The 22,500-nt window shown below is 44.1% G+C and overlaps 1 protein-coding gene and 1 long non-coding RNA gene across 3 annotated transcripts in view; one reads left to right on the plus strand and one right to left on the minus strand.

Moving 5' to 3' along the window:
• The window catches only part of tshz3b (teashirt zinc finger homeobox 3b), a 40,608-nt gene extending 23,417 nt beyond the window's left edge, over positions 1-17,191 (minus strand). The window contains exons 1-2 of the mRNA XM_076287733.1: positions 16,090-17,191; positions 15,313-15,683 (exon numbers count right to left, since the gene is read on the minus strand). Coding sequence (XP_076143848.1) covers positions 15,313-15,352 — 40 coding nt within the window. The 5' untranslated portion in view covers positions 15,353-15,683; positions 16,090-17,191. The remainder of the gene's footprint in view (positions 1-15,312; positions 15,684-16,089) is intronic.
• The window catches only part of LOC143125908 (uncharacterized), a 24,286-nt gene continuing 18,371 nt past the window's right edge, over positions 16,586-22,500 (plus strand). For both annotated transcript variants that reach the window (XR_012987336.1, XR_012987335.1), the window contains exons 1-2: positions 16,586-16,701; positions 16,887-16,984. This is a non-coding gene — a long non-coding RNA (uncharacterized LOC143125908). The remainder of the gene's footprint in view (positions 16,702-16,886; positions 16,985-22,500) is intronic.

Here is a 22,500-nt window from a genome sequence, read left to right on the forward strand (position 1 = left end):
CCTCCCACAGCCAAAGCGCCTCCACAGCCAGGGCCCCAACACTCTCCTGCACAATTGATTGGAGTGATTTACTACCTTCCGGAAACATACATTCACACATGCATGCACACACACTGAATCAGACAGCCATCACAAACACGGGCACGCACACACACACAAGCAGACACACACACACACACACACAGATGAGTCTGTATTTTTTGCCTGTGTGCGTGTGTGTGTGTGTGTGTGTGTGTGTGTGAGGAATCTGTAAACAGTGAGGGCCTTGTCACGGGGCTGGGAGTGGGAAGCTCACTCCTCTCCAAGACAGGAAGTGATGATGATGAGCGGGTCAGAGAGACGTACTCTGAGCCTGGGCACGACTAGGGGGGGTGGGGGTGGGGGGGGGGTGGGGGTGGGGGGGGTGGGAGAGGACAGCGGCCCACTCTGGGCTCATCTCTTCACACGCCATTCACAAAATGAGGGGAGGAATGACAAGACGTAATAGTGGAAGCCCTGTCTAGGCCTCACGCCACTGCAACGTCTAGCATACTGATGAATAGACTTTACACATGTTGAGTCAAACGCATAAATATAGAAACCTACTCACACACACACACACACACATACACAAATTACACAACTAACTTGTACTGCGACAAGAACAACAGAACTCCAATCAAATCTAAATAATCACCTCCCTTTTGCTCCCAAATTTCGTCTGAAACACAACAAGACTGAACTGTAAAATGATGAAAGAAAACAGCAAAAAGATTCAATTAAAGAGTTCCCGGGCAGGCGGTTGGCGGGAGCCGAGACAGACGCCTCTGTACAGACGTCAAAGCCTAACTAGCCGCTGGTGACACAGGCGTGTCTTGAATGTCACAGTGAGATGCCGCCATCGTTCGGGGCTATATCTGAAACTATGCGACTAATTAAGCCTAAAAATACCAGGGCCCACTCTCTCCTTCTTTCTCCTTTCTCTATCTCTCAGTCTTTCTGTCCTTTCTTTTTCACTTTCTCTCTGATGTGTGTTTTCAGGAGGAAGATCACATTAGCTGCTCCTTGTAAAAGCCGTAACGACGCTGGGGCGTCTGCTACCGCCACCGCCGGCGTTTCAGCAAGGGCCCACAAACACGTCCATTGTCTCCGGTGTGTTTGTGGCCTGTTTGAAGAAGCTCCTCCCGTCTGGACGGGCCTGTGTGTGTGTGTGTGTGTGTTTTGTGTGTGTGTGTAATGGAGCCCTGGTGGAGGGCCAGGCCGTGGCAGGCCAAGCTAGGCTAAGCCAGGCCATGCTCCTGCTGCTGAGCCTCTGCTTCACGTGCAGCCTCCTCACGGAAAGCGCTGGAATCAGGACTGGCTAATGTCACACTGGCTAATCAGATGGCTAATGCTACATGCTAGTCCATATCCTACATTCCTGATGCAGAGTGAGAGAGGAAGAAACGAGGCAGGAGGATAGAGTTAGTGTAGGTTCACAGAGAGCAAAAAGTTTTTGTTTTATTATTATTATTTTTTTTTCGATTCTAGACACGATGCATACTCGGGCGCTAGCATAGTGTCTCCAAAACCCTCATTATAATGTTATGACTGGTGTCTATCTCTGCAGCTGTGAGCACAAGCTTTGCAGCTGCTGCACTTACCTAGGAGCCACTGAATTCTGATGCGAGTGTGTGTGTTGCGCTTTGACATGTGTGTGTGTGTGTTTGTGCGTGTTTGTGTGTGTGCGTGCATCGCTCATTCAGGATCTCAGCAGCAGAGCTGACCAGACCCAGAGTCATAATACAGGGGACCAGACCAGCACAAGGCAGCAGAGGCAGTGTGTGAATATTGAAAAACGCAGCGGTAAACATGCAACATTTATGAGAACATTTAGGCTAGAAATATAAGCGCCATGTACCAAAGCTTATCTGTGTTAACGGCAGGATAAAAGAGGGAGCTGAGAACAAACAGAGAGAGAGAGAGAGAGAGAGAGAGAGAGAGAGAGATGGGGCTGCTATGGGCAACCTGACCTGAAATCACCTATCCTGTGGGACTAGGAAGGGGAGAGACTACAGTCTAGGTTGGGCCTCTGGGTTTAACACACACACACACACACACACACACACACACACACACACACACCACCGCACACACATACACACACACACATGCACAAACACACATGAACACACATGAACACACACACATTTGTGTTTGCACAAACAGATGAACATATGCTAGCTGCACCTTGACTGCATTGTGGAGTAAAACAAACATCCTTATAGTCAATTAAAATCAGTGCACACACTAAATTACCCTTTACAATCCACACAACAATACTGACCAGCAGGAAACAATATCACAACAGCAGTCCTTTCATCACAGGAAAGGGAGAAAAGCAGCCATTTTCCAGAAAGGTATTATACTAGAATAGAAATATATAATTCCTAAGGGTAAATGTCCACAATTACAATTTAAAAGAAAAGAGAAATTATACAGTGACTTGGTTTGTGAAGAACACGTGTGAAGACGGCAGGTCTTCATAAATACTCAAATCTGAACACACACTGAGTAGATTTTGTGACAAGGGAACGGAAAGGCACACTTAAAAGTGTGCATTTGTCGCATTTCCTGGTATCAAAAAGAGCCACTTTGTCCTTTCATGCGGTGTGTGTCTTTCTCTCTCTCTCTTCCCTTCTCTCTCCCTCCTTCTCTCCTTCACCCTCTCATCTCCTCTGCCAGCCTTTTATTATTGCTCTCCACTTTCTCCCCCCACCCCTCCCCGATCTCTTTTTAATTAATTAGAACCTGGGCCACTGACGACAAGAACAGCCTTTATCTGTGCTCCCGCTCACCACTCCTTCAGAGTGTCGAGAGAAGAGAGAGAGAGAGAGAGAGAGAGAGAGAGAGAGAGAGAGAGGAAGAGAGAGGACATGTTAGCTCCTTCTTCCTCTTATACTCCCTTCATTTTCTCTCTAGCCTCTTTTTTTCTCTCTCTCTCCAGCAACCCAGAGCAAGTGCTAGCAAGGGTCATATCTTTTTAATTATCTTTCCTTCCTTTGATTAATTATTCCGTCTGACAATAGCGTGTTTCTAATGCTTTTCACCTGCCTGCGCTGATTGACAGCGCCTCTGTCTGATTCAAAGCAAACAGCTGCTGCCATGATTGCCTAGCAACCAGGAGGTGATGGATGAGACCCAAAGATGGATGGCCACAATAAATCATGTCTCCTGCTATAAAACTGGAAAAAAGAGAGGGAGAGAGGGAGAGAAAGAAAGGGAGGGAGGGAGAGAGCACAGGAGGGAGAGGAGGGACGACTGAGAGAAGAGAAAGGGAAAAAAAAGATCACAAAAACAAAACAACCTTTCTCTCTCTTCTGCGTCCCTCTTTCTTTCTGTCTCTCCTCTCCTCCCCTCGCTGTAAGCCGCCGTGTCCCTGTGGCACAGCGGCGCAGGTCAGAGGTAGCCTGCCTCTCTCTCCACAGTTTGACCTGCCTCTACCCCTCCTCAAAAGCACCGGGACTGGAAGTCCCTCAACTAGCTGGTGAAAAAGGCACTAGAGTTCATCCAGCAAAATACTTAAATGTCCAGACTTCTGTATCGGTCTATTATTTGAACGGCTGACTAACGACAATGTACCTCCGTGGTCAGACTACAGTAGTATTTGTTCACTTGGGTGCAAAAGCTGAATAGATTATACCGTAACAGAACAGTACTGGTGCTAGGTCACATAGCATGCTGGAGGCCGCAAGCAGCCTGCTGTAGTTGACCACAGCACAATGTAACAAAAAGTTACTCCAACCAGAGTGCAGGCAGTAAGAAATACTCCCCCACTGTAGTGCTCATGTCAGCATGAAAGTCAAAAAGTCTTTTTTTCCTCTGTTTTTTTTTTAAAGGTCGGCTTCATTTCCTGCTAATGAAGGCCAGCTGTTCCAGCTCCTTTCGCAGCCATGACGACGATGGTCACCTCGTCCTGAGGGGCTGTCAAAAAAAAAAAAACTTCATGCAGAAACATGTCAACTCCTTTCCATAAGAAAGGAGAGAGGAGGAGGAGGTGGTGGAGGGCAGAAAAAGGGAAGAGGGTGGGGTTGCCGGGGTTACTAGCCTACCGTGATGACAAACAAACACATCAACATTTGTTTTTTTGTCCCTCCCTCCCCTCTCAACCCTTTCTGTTTTATTTTTACCCTTTCAGGCAAAAGCCAGGCATTAGGAGTGACTGAGCGACTGACTGAGTGAGTGAACGAGTGCGGCTCCTCTGGTATCTGGTAACAAACAAGGAGCGAGCTGACCCATCCATCATGGATGCCTCACGTCCAGGGCCCAGCACTCTAGTCCTCTCTCCTAGCAAAGCTCAGGTTACAGCTTTACACGGCCAGTCTAAATAATATTCAAAATGATGAATGACACGGCCAGCCTCGTATCCATCATCAATCTCTTTTTTTAAGGAGCATCCATCTTCGGTAATGCTCCTTTGAATCATGGGAAAGGGAGAGAGCTCCGATTCACTCCCGCAACCCCCTCGAGAGGCTGAAAAAGAGCGACAGAGAGCATGAGATTGAGAGAGAGGGAGGGAGGGAGGGAGAGAGAGAGAGAGAGGGAGGAGTGAATGAGGGTGGAATGGGCTCTTGAGTGATACCTGTCAGCCTGAGGGTCCCAACGATATGTTCACAGGGGTACCACACACACACACACACACACACACACACACACACACAGAGAAAATGAGATAGGAGAGGAGAGAGGGAACACAAAGACATCTCTCAAATAAAAACACAATTAAAACAAAGGCACACATACACACAAACCCACACAAGATCCGACTGAACCCACTTCTGGGACTCTGCTTCACGAGGCAGATGTGCTAAAGCACATACTGCACACTGAGGCTGCTTCAGCCTCCAACACACACCTCATAAACTTGTCTCGCTCACTCTCCACCCACGTAAAAAAACACACACACACACACGCGCACACACACGCACACAAGCACTCTTACACACTTTCACACACCCCACAGTCTAGAGGCATTCTTTCCCATCTCGCACATAGGGGTTAGGGGAATGTGAGAGCCTGAGCAACATTATTACTGGAACTACTGGAGCCCCCCCCCCCCTCCCACCTCAGCCTCCTCCCCCAAACGCCCCTTCTCCCCACCCACACGCCCTTCCCCGGACCCCTCCCCCCCCCCCACACGACCCCCGGCCCACCCCACCGGCCCCCTCCGAGACGCGGCATGGCGGCCGCAGTGGCTCCTCTCCTCTCGGAGGGGAGGAAGACGGCCCCTCACGCAGGGCTCTCTGGCAAGGGCCCGTTTGATAAATGACACGCGTCATTCTGTCAAGAGAGAAGGGTGGGTCCATGATGTATGACCGTGCCGAGGAGAGGAGGAAATCGACTGTTTGGCATGGAGTGCCTCTCTTCTCCTCTCTCTTTCTTTCTCTCTCTCTCTCTCCCTCCCTCTCTCTCTCTTTGCTTTTCTCCCACACAACTGACTGTCCATTTTCAGGACACCAAAACGGAATCCCAGCAGTAAAGCGGCATGAGAGTGTGTGTGTGTGTGTGACTGAACGTGCCTTCACTACACTTTTAACCATTTCAGCTTGTTGAGGCTTTTTTTTTTAAACTCTTCCTCTATCTTCCTGTCTCCCACTGTCTCTGTCTCTTTGCCTGCTCAGATTTCATTGAGAGAAAGAGACTAGAATTGGTAAAACTAAAATGAAAAAAATAGCAAGAGAGAGAGAGAGAGAATGAGAGAGAGGGAGAGGGAGAGAGAAGAGAGAGACTGAGAGAGAGAATAGCAAACTAAAAAAAGCTGGCTCGGAGTAGCTTAGAGGGCAGTTCTATCAATCAAAGTCAACTTCGGCAACAACGCTACTACTATTTCAAATAAAAACTACGTAACTCAGACAAATGGCCTTAACATGGGACCGAAACATGATCGCCTTGCAGGCCAAAACTGTCTCTCTCTCCTCTCTTGCTCCCTCCCTCTCTTTCTTTTCTCTCTCTCTCTCTGTTTCTCTCTTTCTCTTACAGTCACACACAAACACACACACAGCAAATTCCTAATTTTCCTTCCTCTTCTTATTGTTATCATTCCCTCCATTTTTTGTCTTTCACCTCTCTATCCTCCTCCATCTCCCTCGCTCCCGTTCACTCGCTCGCTGCTCTCCTCTCCTCTCCTCTCCTCGCCTCTCTTCTCCTCTCGTTTCTTTTTGAACGTGCTGGCGGGTGGGGTGGGGTGGGGGCCCTGACATCTGCAGAGTGCATTTAAAGAAAAAAATGTGTCAGGGAAGCGTGATCCCCCGGTGGCCCCCACCTCTCGCACGCGGTTTCATTAGCTCACTGGCAGGGTGGCACTTCTCAAGCTCATTACAGGGGAAGGATTTATGGTGCAGAACCCAATGGCGAAGAAAAGGCATCTGTCAATAATTGCAGGGAGCAGCACACACACATCTCGAGAAGCTTTGAAATCTCATTAGGTATGCAGTTATCAGGCATAAAGATCAAAAACATTACTCAACTCCGACAGAATCCTACCAAGAAACATTAATTAGCAACAGGCCCGCAGTATAAAATAAAACAGACTTCCTCTCTGCTGCACTCTCCCTCACTCACTCACTCTCACACTCACTCACTCACTCTCTCTCTCTCTCTTCCTCTCTCCCTCCCTTTCTCTCTCTCTCTCTCTCTCTCTCTCTCTCTCACTGCTTGCACCTGCCTGTATTTGCCAAGGAAGGGGAAAATGCTCACACACCGCACAGCACCACCCCAGATAAAAAAGCACACACACTAATACAAAGAGGTATGCAAAGAGGTACAGACTCACTACACACACACACACACACACACACACACACACACACACACACACACACACACACACACACACACACACACACACACACACTCACCATGCAGATGGTAACACAAACACAAATGAAAGACAAGGACCCCCACCTAAGACCACAGCGTCACCCCCTCACCACCACCACACACACACACACACCCCTACCCTTACTCTTTCCTGGTCCCCCTCTTTTTCCTCTGCCTCATTAAAGAGAAGAAAAAAAAGACACCAGTGCGGAGAGCAGGAGATGAGGAGGAGGCGTGGCGTCGGCGCTGGAGGAGGTGGAGGAGGAGGAGGTGGTGTGGAGGTGGAGGAGGGATAATGCCTCGCATCTGAGACTGATCAGGGGCTGAGGGGAGGCGTAGGGAGCGCGGGCGTTTGAGGCCGTCTGCCGGCGGTGTGTCGCGGCGTGTTGTGGCGCGGAGTGGAGCGGTGCGGTGCGGAGAGAAGAGGAAGGGGCCTGTCAGGCCTGAGAGGGATGTCAGGGCCCTGGCTGGCCCTGATTACGAGGGCCTCTCTCTGCCTGCCTCTCCCCCTGCCCTGCCTTTCATCACAGGCACCAGCGCCATCAGCCATCAGCCATCAAAATGCGCCCGCGTCTCTCCCTCTCCCCTCTCTCTCACTCTCACTCTCTCTCTCACACACATACACACACAAACACAGGCATGACGGATGGCTGTCAGTTTCACCCGTAAAAGGAGGAGGGGGATTTGCACCGGGGGAAAGAATGGGCTTCCTGCCACTCGGGTGCAGACATGCACAGACACACACACACACACACACACACACACACACACACACACACACACACACACACACACACACACACACACACATATGTACATGTACAGAAAGAAGAAACCCAGACCTGGAGGCTGTCCCAAACGACAGTCAGAACCCTACCCCTCTACCCCTGCCGTGCTCAACAACGGCCCGCCCCCACCCTCTCTCTCCCCCTCCCCACCCTTCCCGCACCCCTCCAAACTCACTGTCTCGCCACCCCCCCCCCCCCCCCTACACCACCCCACTCAGCCCAGTCTTGGCCTTTCCTCTCTCCTCTACATGACAACAACACAGACAGGGATTACTTCCACAAGGCCATATTTCACAGTGCATGCGGGGCTTCTGGGAGATTTAATCCCCCCGTGCAACTTCACTGCCAGAGTCTGCAAAACCTGCACACTGCCCTGACACACACTTCACACAAAGAGCCATGCTATCACTTCAGATGGAGGCAGGAGTGGAGGGATGTGTGTGTGGAGAGAGAGAGAGAGAGAAAGAGAGAGAGAGCGAGAGAGAGATAGAGATATGTTGGGACAAAATCAGCTTGTGAGGCTTTTTGAAAAGGCGATTCGCTAGCATAGTGAAATCACAGCCAGCCTAGTTTGTGTGTGAATGTGTGTGCGAGGGGGGGGGGGGGCTTTTTGGAATGTGGCAGTACTGTATGAGCACGAAAATAAGTGGCTAGCTTGGCACGGGAAGCACAGAGATCCCAGAAACCCTCTCAATTTCCTGTTTCCTCCGAAGCGCTGTCCCAAATGAGGAGCCGTTTCCCAGAGTGCGTCAGGCTTGGGCCGCCAGCGAATCAGCCTTCCCAGTGGGGTGTCCTGCCCAATCACTAATCACCACGGAATAATGAGAAAGTTCATCGCACGTTTTAATAATAGTGTTTAATAGACGACATGATTCTCTAATCATGGGGCGACAAAGAAACTGATAATCATTAATTAATTAAATAGGAGTCCTCCCATGCAGAGAGAGGTGGGGATAGAGGTGGAGAGGATTAGAGGAGGTGAATACTTTAAACGACAGAGTATGAAAGTCTGTTTCAGTCATGTGTGAAAATGTTTTTGAATACCAGTCGAAATTCATAGTATGCTTACATTAATAATCACTGGTATCATCAATCTAAAAAGCGGTTAACTTATTAATCCTCACAATAAAATATACCGTGGTATACTATATAAGAGAATATTGAGTAGCTTATAATATGGCACATCTTATTTTGCACATCTACAAGTCCCTTGTAAGCCCACCACATCCCTCCAAACGTCACTGTCCTCAGATAGAGGAAAATCACATGTTTATGTTAAAATGGATTCACAAAAAATAGATACCCAAAGGCATATCTATTTTTAAAACATTTCATTCCATAGCAACTTGACTAGGGATGAATATGTCTATCTAAGCAACCACAAGCATTAGATTTTTTTGGTTGCATTTATGAAGATGTGGACAAAATGAAGTTACTCTACACTTTTAACATCATGTAGATAACATCAGTGAGGTTGGTTCAGATTAAAATACTGCTGTTGGTGTAGATTTTTGATCTAGTTTATTTTGTCTGATTTGGTTGCGCGTTATCTCAGAGTACATTCACATTTCCTTGCAAAAGTCTGGAGGGGACAAAATATTATTGCAGAGAAACAATATACCATTGTGACGCAATGCTAAACCTGGCGGCAAATGCAAAAGTATAGCAAGGTAACAAAACTGTTGCCAGATAATGCAACAGTATTTCAGAAATATAATTCCTGCTGTATCCTTCTAGGGCTTCAATAGGAAACACACCTTGAGTGCTATATTGTCTCATTTCAAAATCAATTGTATTGGCTCTCAAAGCGTGAACATAGAGAGCTAGTAATGTATTTAATCAGTAAAACAGAACATAGGCTCCATTCCATAAATAGCCAACTAGCCAAATGAGTAAATTATAAAATCTGCATGCTTGAACTCAACATTCCTCAATATACACTAGCAAGCACAGATGATTGTTGTACAATTATTACGGAGTGATTTCAAGGTAGACACAGTAGCTGTTTGATGCGTATCTAATTTATTTTCTAAGGTCTGTAAAGCAAAGTGTATATGAATGTGTGCCTCTCAGTACATGTACATGTTTATGTTTTGTGTAGTGTGTGTGTGTGTGTGTGTGTGTGTGTGTGTGTGTGTGTGTGTGTGTGTGTGTGTGCGTACTGCATCGCGTCGCCCTCGCGGCTGCACTCTCACTAACCCTGCTGCAGTCGCAATTCATCGCCATCTATTCACAAAACAATCTTTGGAGAAGAGAGGGTGGAGGGGAGGAGAGACAGAGAAAGAGAGAGACAGAGAAAGAGAGAGAGAGAGAAAGGGGGGTAGGAAAAAAATGAGGGAAGGATGCAGCCTTGTGAGCCAATTTAAGAAATAACTGCTGATGCATCAGCTATTGACTGTTTCAGCGCTCGTGATAACGCTCAAGGCGAAACTGTGAGCGAAATGACAGCATCAACCGCCTGCAATAAACTGCAGCCCGCGAGACCAAGGGGGCTCTAATTGACAGCTGTCAAGCTAATGGGAGCCATGACGGAAGATTCCAGAAAAAAATTCTGTTTATCAACCATCAGCCCCGCCGTAGATCCACGGGAAGAGGAACTTTCCCTCCCTTTCGTCTCCCTCCCTCCCTCCCTCTCAATCCATCTATCTCACACTTGCTGCAAGGTTATTCAGCTTTCCCCCTACCCCTTCCTCTCTTCCCCTCTCTCTCTCTCACTCTTTCTCAGCCTTCCTCCACTCTTAGCCCCCTTCATTGTTGCTCACTTCTAGCGGTGAAAAAGGCAGAGGACGGCCATAACTAATCATAGTGTCAGTTGGCTGCCTGGGAGAGCACGGCTTTGGGGAGCAATGTGAGAGCAAGGCTAACACAGGGCCCATAATCCACAGAGCAAGGCCTCCGAGTAGCCACCTAAAGGAGGGGGCGCCACGCCGAGAAAGGGAGAGTGTGAGAGAGAGAGAGAGAGAGAGAGAGAGAGAGAAGGGGAGGGAGGGAGAGGGCATGCTAACATCAAACCTTTCAACTGAGTCACTCTGCTCAAATTATATTGTCCTTTCATAAGTCGTAATGTTGACGTCGCGCACTCAGACCCTAAGCAGTTGTACTTACAGCTACATTTGACTGGGCAGTCATTTTTAAAGCAGCCGACAGCACCATTTGTTTCTCTTTTCCATTACGTCATTTCCATCTGCAGACAACATCAACCCTGCTGTTGAAAACCTTAGCAAATAATACCAAATCAATCCAAATCTTCAGGTTCTTGGTGAAAGCCTACCTCAAGCCGACACTATCAAACTTCAGGATCTGAGGTGAGTAACAAGTAATGAACATTCTGAAGTGGTCCAGTTGGTCTACTTTTTAATTCTTTAATTTTCATTTTTCATATCAAATCCCACAGTCGGCATATGAAGATTATATAATCTTTATGCATAAAGACACATATATGCATATATTTGTATTTAACATGATGCCACCTTCATTTCAATACTTAACTGGAAGAAGGAAACACAAAATATACAAACAGCGGTGTTGATCTGTGGCTCAATACTGGTAGATATTCTGGCCTTAGTGCTCTCTATCAACTTTTTATACAGGAAGGGACATATGAGACATATTTTTTTCCAAATCAAATATAGTGATACTGTACGTGTGCAAGACATTTAAAAATGTAATTTGATACCAAGTAAAACTACACCTATTTTAACGTCATTTATATGTGAAAAGTGCTACTGGTTTGTATTTGCATTGTATCGGCACTGTCAGATCATTTGTATCCAAACGATGATATGTATCTTAGGTCACTATGCCATTGCCAACACTCAAATACATATACACACACAAAGTCATAAACACACAGACACTAACACCACAACATATGATTAATAATTCACAGCATCCACAATCAATCAAACATGAACAGAAATCACAGAAATCAGCTGGTTTCCAACACCACAATAAATCTTGCCTACCAAATGCGTGTGCTTGTCACAATCCTAATATTTATATAAATCATATTTAGCCAACGTAAGCACAGGTATGCATTTATTTTCAAAATCCCCATGCCATCTAATGATGTCACTTTGAATAAGCTTTGAAGGCGTCATAATGACCATCATCAACAAAATACATCTTAAGTTGTCAAGCCTGTGTCATTTAACTGCACCTAACTGCTGAGATGTGATGAGGAAATTCATCTGAACGACAACAAGATGGTTTTATCAACAGGTCTGCACAGGTAGCGATGCCTTAGCACTGATAAAACCACCGGAGCAACATAAAAGCCTTTTGCTCGGCAGTCAACCACAGAGACTTAGCTAACTACAGTCAGTTATGGTGGAAAAAAGGTCTGTGTTTGATGTTCTTTCTTCCTCCCCAAAACAATTGATATGTTTGGTCTGGCATGGTTTTTGAAGCCATTGGACAAAAACAGTGTTCACTGCATTGTCCTCTGCTGAATGAGGACAGTGTTGTCTGGGTGTGTGTATGTCTGTGAGTGGGAGGGGGGTTGTTAAGGGGCAGGAACATCCACCTGGCAAGTCTGTATTAATGTGTTTGTGGGCGGGTGAGTGTTGGTGTGAGCAGGAAATAATATGACTGCGTGTGCGTGGTACCAAGAACTTTCACGAAAACCAACCAAATCTGTCAGTGTGTTTTTGCTCGTAGACACATAGTCTTATGTGTGTTTGGGTGTGTGTGTATATGTATGTCTGTGTATTTTCGCTGTTGTTGTTATTCGCCTCCTGACCATTAAAAGTACCCAGTTCTAGCCAACATGATTACCCAGGTACCCCGGCCCATTTGTCACCTGCAGCAGCAAATTGAGTTAGTGCACGGACTAAAGGCATGGAGGACTGTGTAATATCAACTTGATTACATCAAACTAGCTGCAAACCTAATTGGGCTGGATGACAGTGTGCGGAGCTTGTCATCTCCAATCATTAGGCCTGTCAGGAATCCATCAGCTTTACAGCTAATTAGGGGAACACTAATGAAGCTGGCAAAACAACTTTTCTTTTTCCTCGGCTGAGCAGGCCTTCCAGACTTGGGGGTGGAGGGGTGGAAAAGGGAGTGATAGAGAGAGAAAGAGTGAAGGAAAGATAGAGAGTGAGGGAGGCTTTTTCTCATGCAATGCTCAAGGTTGCAGGGGACTGCATTTCCCAAAGTTCCTAATCAAGGCCCATCATCTGCCATCTTTCCTTTGCTCTTTCCATCACTACGGCGCAATCAATTTGTCATCACTCTTTGTGTGCCATGGAGCAGTCGTCAACCTTATAACTTGCAGCTGTGAGGGCTGCTGGGAAGGAGAGAGGGAGAGATGGAGAGAGAGAGAGAGAGAGAGAGAGAGAGACAGAGAGACAGAGAGAGAGAGAGAAAAGGAGGGAGAAAAAGGAGGGGCAAGGGAGGGAAGGGGGAACACACCAAAAAATCACAGGAAGTTGCCTCATCTTCAAAAAACAAAAAGAGCCCTCTCTGACTACCCTTGTATTGGTTTCATCCGCTCATTAAAATAGTAAATGCCTTATTTTTTCTCACTCCTCTGAAATAAGAAGCCTTTCAGTCATCCCTCGCTCTTCTCCTCCCCCTCTCTCCCCTGCGTGTCCATTAGGCAAAAGCATTTTGATAAAGTAAAGCACGGGCCCCAACGTATGGGGGAGAAACAAAATGAGAGCACTCACTCTGCCAACTTCTGATTGACCATTAGGGCCATTGATGAATGTGGCTGTCAAGGGCGAGACAATTAAATCAAATATGAAACAAAGTCGCTTTGACGGCTCCTCCTGATGGAGCAAACCATTCTTCCGTCTCCCGATTAGGCTATTAGTTACATTTTTCATACTATCTGTGTGTGTGTGTGTGTGTGTGTGTGTGTGTGTGTGTGTGTGTGTGTGTGTGTGTGTGTGTGTGTGTGTGTTCATGCGTGTTTGTGTGTCTGTGTATGACTATGTGTATTTATTTGTAAATTAATGTTTGTGTTATGGTGATTAAACTCTGTCCATGCACTATTGTGTGTGTATGTGTGTGTGTGTGTGTGTGTGTGTGTGTGTGTGTGTGTCTGTGTCTGTGCTTTCAGTGAATATGAGTGCTGTAGACAGTACCATCATAAATAGAATCTAATTGTCCACAGTATGTGCCCAGAGATTTGCTAAGAGTGCATGCTCTTGAGATGTAACAAACATTGTTCCCTCAATGCAAACACAAAAACACAATTGTGGGTATGATCATGTACAATGTGTAATAAGCAGGCCAACTCAGAACACAGTCGATCAATATGATAAAAACGATGCTTAAAAAGATGTTAGATTTACAAAACTGCAAACATCTATCTAAAATGTGGCATTGGCCTTCTTGTGTAAAATCAAGCTATTGGTAACTCTAATACGGCTTTATAGCTGTATTAATAACAACATGTATTTTAGCGACCAAACATTTCCAGTGATGGGTAAAAACACACTCATAAACATACACACAAAAACACACAACACCACTAGGCTGTGTGTGCGCAGTCTACATATGCATGCGCGGGCGCACAAACACACACACACACACACACACACACACACACTAAATGAAATGTCCTTATGTTTATTATTCATTAACAATCTGTACATTTGTAAGTAAAAAATCCCTGATTGTTTCAAAAACTACAATCAACGTAGGCCTATACTAGAACCTACTAGAAAAATGTTGATGCTGCATTCAGGTCAGCAGTAGTGTGTGTTCTTCATTCAAAGGTTTTGAGGAACATAAATACGGCCCTTGCTCAAGCAAAGTGAAAAAGTACAAAAGAGGCAATTAAAGATGTTTTAATGGGTAGTTGTCAGACCAGACATGACGTCACGGGGGCTGGCGTTGCCATGGGGAGTGATTTATTGATGTTTATCGGGAATGAATAGATCAAAGACAAGCCAGATGACAGGCAATCAATCAGCCGTCAAATCAAAGATGGCAATTGTCCATTAAAGCCTCTTCCAGTTCACGTACTCCCCCGAGTCTGCTGCGAAATAATCTTTAAGTCTTTCCCAGAAACAGCAATTCACCCTCGAAAAACTAGGCGAAAGTTGACATTTTGTGATCAAATGTTTTAGCACAAAGCCCCAAAAACAGCGAAGGCGAGCATCAAAGGGAACCATGACAGTCAGCTGACACCGAAGCCCTTTTTTCCTACGCTTCTTTATAGATCTCTAATTCATGGAGTCAATATCTGCGCCCTACGAGGAAAAAGGGGAGAGGGGAGTAAAAGAGGGCAAAGCGAGAACTATCAAAGCAGAAGTTGACTTTGAAACATCGGTTGACTGGCTGGTCGGGCTACCCCTCTGTTACTAAAGTAGGCTATTTCCCCTTCCAATAGAATGTTGACAAAGCAATGCACTACGGATCAAGATCTTTGTCCCCGCCAAACTTTGAAAATTAAATCTCGTAACCGCGTGCCATTTAAGAAATGTGCATAATTCGCAATAATCTGTAAATAGAATAAAGCGCGATCAATCGTAGATTAATAAAAAGGAAAGGGAAAAAAACTTTTCAGCTACATAATAACTCCGGTTCGAATGAACGGACATTATAACTGTCCTCCCAGAGCACAGAATGTACACACGTTATCTATGTTCACCACAAATGTTTGGTAGCATAACAGAACAGCGGTCATTACAGAAAACAAGAGGTGAAAAAAAGAAAAGCTGTAGGACCGTACCTGACGCGCGCCTGGGCGCTTGCTGTTTCCTCCGCGGCATGCTTGTTTAAAGGAGGGGGATATGCTGAGGAGTTCGTCTCTAGCCCCAGAGATTCCGAGCTGGTCCGCTCTTCTTTGATAGCGGCGCTTCCCTACACGGTACCTGGGGCGCTTTCAGAAGGCTGACATAGATCGGCACTTTTCAAACAAAAAATCAGACAGTGAAGAAAAAAGGTAGCTCTGAAGATGAAGAGAAGACACGTTTTCTTTCTCTCTCTCTCACTCCCCGCTCCACTTGGATATCACAGTGAGCAGACGAGCAGTACAGCGGAGAAAAAATGCTTCAGCCTCAATGCGATTCTCACTCCGTGTTGGAAGCTGCAACAGGCAAGCTTAAAGGAAAACGAAATGATCGCGTCACTCAAAGTCTGCAAACAGGGGCAAACATCAAGCACTGTCACATTAACTCCTTACACGTCGGATGGTTAGCTAGCTCCTGTCATGTGGGCACACACAGGCTACATCTTGCTTCTCCCTGTCGCAAGCCCTAGGCTAGGCTAGGCTATATTGTTGTAAGATACAAAGTAGCAAGATACGCATATTATCTTATGATGATTGACACTTGAAATATAAATTCAAGCATCAAAGAAAAACAAACTCCTATGTAGGCTATGGGAGATGCATGTAGGTAGCAACCCTATTTGTGAGATAGCCTAGATATATGACATACAGAAAACACTTTACTTTTGAAAAAATGGTCTACAAAGGAAACGTTATGTTTTCTAAATGAATACTTACTCGATCGGTTGATTGAGTACGTTATCCATCAGGAATCCGATCTCAGAAACCGCACGCAATTTGAAAAGAAAAAAAAAACAGCAGGACAACCTCAGTGCGTTGCTGATACCATCGTATGAAAATCCAAGAGTCAAAGTCCCTATCGCCTTTCAAATGTCCGTCTTGGTTTTAATGGAAAATAATGGAAAAGCAGTAGCCGTATGGAGAAATAACCACACTTGTCGTCCGCACGCTGGCTGGCTCGCTCGGTTATTTTGTCCAAGCGCGTTCAAAATCCAGTGAGAGCGGTGGGAATCGATGAGATACGTGCTTGATTGGGTATCCCTTGTTGTAATAATGTACATCAGAAGGAGGGGATGGACTCTTGCTGTGCTTCAGCTGCTGTGAGAGCATGGATCAGTAGCTATTGCCAAACACTTTCTTGGCCGCTAATGGCACTTTTCCCCTTTGTGTGGTTGATAGCAGGTATTTAAAAACAGCAAGAGCGAATCACACACGACTTCTTAGCTCCAAGATGCCTTCTTCGTTTCAAAAGTCAGTCACAAATTCCGTATCAATCGTTTTCCTTGTTTCGGTTAATACAGAATGGAAAGGAACAGTGTTTTTTAAACGGTAAGGTGAAAGTGAACAAAATATTCCAATTCTTTAATATTCGGGGTCATCAGAAGTAGCCGTTACTTCTGTGTTAGGCTAAATAAATATGATCTGGTTTAACGCAGAAAAGTTACAATGAGTAACGTCGATCTGAATACTTTTTAAAATGTCAAAGTGGGTAAGTTGTCCGATTTTTTTTTCAGAGCATCTGTAGGATGAGAATGCGATTGTCCTCTCTCCGTTGGAAAAGCAGAGGAAGCGGTGGGAAAGTGCGAGTTATTGTCTCGAAAACAAGCGAATGGTGAGTTGAGAAAAAACTGTTTCTTCTTGCCGATTGTGTTCAAGTCCGTGTCATTGCCATGTTGCAAGGCCTCTCGTATCAAGTCAATAGTCAAGAATATGTAACTGCAGAGGGAACAGTATCGAGCCCTGTGAGAAACAGGGGACTCGCTCGATGGCATCAAAATCTCTCCGTGCGCCAAGCTTGCGGGGGGACGAAAAAGACCAGTCTTTCACCGAATCGGGATGTTTTTGCCCAATCTCGCGTCGTGTGCTGTTACAGCACTGCATGCCGTTAGATCCGCCCAAGCATCTGTCCGTCTAACCATTGGCGCATCCATCAGTGTCATACGCCGCACATTTGCAACGACAATACCCTCTCAGACAGTACAGGCAGCACGTCTCCGTGCGGAGTCGCTACAATGCTGGTCAACTTGCCTGAGCACAGCTACGAGAGCTCAGTGTAGAGCATGGAAACGCACTGTTATCTTGCAAGCAATATGTTCCAAATATGTTAAGAGAAACTAAATACCGACGGCTGTCTATTGCTTAAAAGCAACGTATTGAAACAAATTTTAATAATATTTATATTAAAAAAAAAACGTTTTTCCCCGGAGTCTGGTTGCAGAGCTCTACAGAGCGCACACTCGTTTGAAACAGTATCTTCATAAATGTTAACAGTTTCAAACCTTTTCCAAACCTGATTTATTCCTATGACATGCTATTCTAAAATGTCAAATAAGTCAAGAGGTCGTGAGGATATTTTATGCTATCACAAATACACTGTATGTAAGCTTGTCAGAGGTGAGCATAAGTGCTTTGATTACTACACCGATGGGAGTAGATGGAAAGGCGAAGTTGTCTTCGACAAAAGGCCACTTAATGTGTATTGGTCTTTATTTTAAATACGAACATTTCAGTCATGCATATTCTTATGAAGTTCTAAAATGAAGGTAACATGTCGTGTGTTTTAAGGAGCTCATTAAGCTGGCAGTAAAAGTGCGCATTTGTTTTCTTCTGAAAAATAAAATCTCAAAAGCATGCCAGGACGCACCAGTGAAGAGGCTACAAGTTCTGTAATGAAAGTACTGGTGCTCAACTGAAGGAATGTAGTCTGAATGTGAGGACAAACAGCCTGATTAATTCGTATTACTTTTGTTATCCACTTCGCACTTCGCACTTCGCACAGCAAATGCAACATGCAACCTACCGACAACTGAAATATTCTTCACACGGGATTTACAAGAATGTTGATATACAAAATTAGAATTTAAATTATGTTAAATTATGTATTTGAACATTTTAGAATTGAAAATACAATGAATGTTGACCTCCTGTTTCTATCTAAGATTGTTGATAACGCTGACTTGGCATTGAAGAAAAGACTACAGAATAATGCACTAGTGAAATGGTTGTGAAGTTGACTATGGCATCTTAAAATAGTGGTGTGTATGCGCGCGCCCGTGTGTGTGTGCTCTCTCTCTCTCTCTCTCTCTCTCTCTCTCTCTCTCTCTCTCTCTCTCTCTCTCTCTCTTTCTGTGTGTGTGTGAGAGTGCGTACTCCATTGCCTGAGCAAAGTAGGAATCACGGTATCATTTACGGTCTATCAACATTTCACTATCTGTAATGTTTTAAAATAGGCCTTTGCCTTTTAACTGGGCAGTGAGGCCTAAATCATGATGTTTGTGTATTCCATACGAAAGTCTTATTCTTTGGGACTACATATAGCCACTGTAGCATACACATTCATCATTGTTCCCAGTGACTTCAGTTATATTCTAGTATTAGCACTAGTGTGTGATGTGTCTGTCTGTAAATGGAGAGGGCTGATGAACTTCAAGTGTTTTTGTGCAATATAAAGTCCAGTCTCTTTTGAGGGACTTTAAAGATATTGGAATAAGAAAAAAATAATCTACTGAATTATCATACCTTGTAGCTTGCATTGTTATCTGCATGGATCAAACTGTAGCTTGTAAAACTTTTGAATAGCTGATGTTGTGATACCTGCTTTTTCACAATGACGCTGAAAATGACCTGAAATGGCTGTTGTGTGCATTTTAAGCTGTATGGATTTGAGGCTTAAGAGTAAAAAAATGGCATCACTGTACACATCACAGCCTATACCTTTAATTATGTGTGCATGCATTGTTTGAACGACTTTTAGTTGCCTAGTGATAACTATTGCTATTACTTTAGCTTTCTTGTCCAAGGAGAAAGTTCCTCTTTTCATGATGAGAAATAAATATAATTTCTTTCTCGTGATAGTCGAAAACGAGCGAAGTGCACACTAAGAAGAGAGTGCATTCTTTGCGCACTACCCACTACCATATCCCTTCCACTCACCTCAAACTCTGCTTGATTTGGCAACAGACATTTTGAACATAACGTATGCGTAGGCCTACAGCTTCTTTCACTCCCGCTAGTGTTTTAAACTGACTTAAAGTGTTCAGTTTTATTAAGATTTCTCGATGTAACCAAAGGCTATTAAACGATGGTGGAGTAGGTTGCATTTCCACACCTTGCTCGGTTGTTCTCCTCCGCCTCCTCTCGCCTCCGCAGCTCATCGCTTTGTAACTGTAGCCTATAAGCTAAACATACATGTATTTGTTTAGTAAATTACAGAAGTATCACGGGTTGAACTTGTTTCATTTGTCTTATGACTTGTTAAGGATTAGTAAAGTTTTTGTTGCAGTCCAAAATCTCCAAACTGAATATTAGTCACATTTATACATTCAATAAAATATTCACTAAAGACAATATTTTCTAACCAGCCCATGTTGTTTTTTGGCACATACTATTCACAAGGGGTCATTTTGTTGAAGCATCTCCTATAGACTGATCTATGTATTTAATTTAAAGAGAGGTGCATTTCATTTAGCTCTTCTATGTTGGACCCCAATGGCTCTATCTTATTTAAAAATAACTTTCAGACAGTTAAATCTAAGCAAGAATGGTTCATTACTCTGAAATAGAAGATTTGTGATGGGCTACGAACTAACCATGATATGTCGACAAAGTTTAATTGACGTACAGGTTTAGATTGTACAGTTAAGGCAACACCATAGGCTACCTTGCTATAAACTGTTTTCATTGTTCTTAGTGCATTGCAGTATGATAAACTTTGTCTACGTCAGACAGATTTTAGATCCACATCCAGTAAGGCTTGGATGTTGTTGATTATGAATGTCTTTCAGGTAAGTACAACAGGCAAGCTAATGATGAGAGATTTCTTGTATATTATGATATGTTTACTTTTTTAACTATAGGCAAATATTTCGAATTGAATATGACTACGCGTATACCTTGTCCTGCTAGACAGTAAAATTATATAGGCCTATATATTTTTTTCCAAAATCTGTAACTTCAGGCTTAAAGAGGCATTTGAAAAAACGTGTCATGAATTACTATAATAAAACAGACGAATTCCAAAGGTTACGCGTTAAATGGATAGTTAAAGTATAGGTGTCGCTTACTCAAAATATTTTAGACTGTTTTCAAGTCTATGACTGAAATATATATTTATTTTAAAAACTTTGCCTAAAAACAGCACTTTTTTGCTTTGACTTAAATCTTGACAAGGTAGCCTATTCTTATTTCAAATCAACGGAAGAGTGATATACAATGTCTGTTTATGCTTCTTTGTCAAATATGTAATCGAACTTTTGAAATTAAATCTTACTAATACCGAAAATTATGCTTCTTGCAATAATGGTAATTATTTGGTCTTTTTGAGTAATACAACTTTCCGTGTAATCGAATGAAAAACTGCTGAGACATTACATCACAGATATTTCATTACTAGCATCAATGAGTCCATCTATGCGGAAGACAATGCATATTTGTGAGATCTATAAAACGTATGCATGTTATATTATGAGCTATTTGGACAATAATCGGTGCTCTGTGACGGAACATCATCTTGAAATGATCAAATCGACTGAAGTTAATAGCATAAAATATTAGGCTACATATATGTTAACTCATTTCACCATGTTACAATGCATGCACTCTACCTAATAACTTAAAAGGTAACCGTAGTTAACCATAAGCTACAATAATGGCATAAATTCGAGTGTTTTTTTTTCTTCTTTTTTCCCCTTCAAACTCGTCTTTAAAGATTCTTTGACAAAAGTTTATACCAGCACAAGTCAGGTAGTATCAGAAATATCAGAGGCCCCAAGACCTAATATCCATCGATCAAGTTGTTCAGCATCCTTCTCAGATGAAAAAAGTACAGTCATCATGCCAAAACTATTCCAGAATGCACTTACAACTAAGGAGAAAGTGCAGGAGTTATTACCGATGAGGCTCTTGTTGGCTATTTACCCTTTCATCAAACAAACATATTGCTGCGTTTTTGTGTAACAGAGCGCAGTTCGATGTAATCGATATTCCCTGGCTAGTCGCACGAGAAGCGGTACAGTAATTAGTTGAAGAAGGAGGTAGTAGAGCATCTCTAGTAACGCGCAGCTGAGAGCGTGCCAACGCATCACTGGCATATAACCACACACCAGAGGCTTACATAAAGCTCCCGTAACCCACTGTTTGAGATAGCATCTCTTGCGCATAAAGGTTAATAATTGCCGCTGCTGTGACCATCGCTTCTCTAGGGAATATGTGCAATAGACTCCCGTGTTGGCTTAGGAGTCAGCTGCGTACCGCCGGGGTCGGTTAGGTCATATGATAGCGACCGAACCGTGCTACACGGAGGTGCCAAAGCCGCTTTGTGGTTTCGAGTAGAAGGTGTTCATGTGTCTGTATGTTCCGCCTGTGGGAAATGTCTAAACAGGGGAAATGCAATGAATTGAAGCTGAGTTTAAAACGAATGAATGAACAAACCAACTATGGTGGAGGGCTAGACTCCAGGCTCGGCTGATTGTGAGTGCAGTGGCGAAGATGAGACGCTCGCGGGATACTCGCATCTTCACGGCACACTTGTTCTTAGTAGACTGTAGAGAGAGGCAGGGCACAAGTGCGCTTTTCGGGGGAGGGGGGGGGGGGGGGGTAACCATTGATAGTGGCCCTCAAATTTATAATGGTTTTGTCCTAGAGTTTCGAGAGTTTGTCACAGGAAAAAGGAAATAATCTATCAAATGAAAATGTTCAGTGAAAAGCTTAAAATTAAAAATTAAGAGATGCTCCCCATATCATGAAAACTGTCCAGGATTTATCTATCACTGTTATACTTCCTTCATTTCTTTCTTTCTTTCTTTCTTTCTTTCTTTCTTTCTTTCTTTCTTTCTTTCTTATAAATTTCCTTCTTTACAATTTCTTCTTTACAAGAACATAGCATATGAACATTCAGTATGAGTGAGCGCAGTATTGCAAACTTCAGTCTACACTGCATGCTCTGGTTCATTCGTAATTAGGCCAGGAGTCAAGCAGTTGAAAATTCTCTCTCAAAGTTTCCTGAGTGTCTCTATCAAACCCGACTTGTTTGTGGCATCACATATAGGCACAAAGATCTGCTGGAAGTGGCGGTGAGTGTTTTTTTTTCACCTTTGCATTTTGTATTATTTATTTATTTGTTTATGTCTC

This window comes from Alosa pseudoharengus, unplaced genomic scaffold, assembly GCF_046254945.1.
Source record: "Alosa pseudoharengus isolate Yale_2024_CS ecotype anadromous, Long Island Sound unplaced genomic scaffold, YU_APseudo_1.1 YU_APseudo_1.1_scf_16, whole genome shotgun sequence".
In the NCBI taxonomy this organism is placed as follows: domain Eukaryota; kingdom Metazoa; phylum Chordata; class Actinopteri; order Clupeiformes; family Clupeidae; genus Alosa; species Alosa pseudoharengus.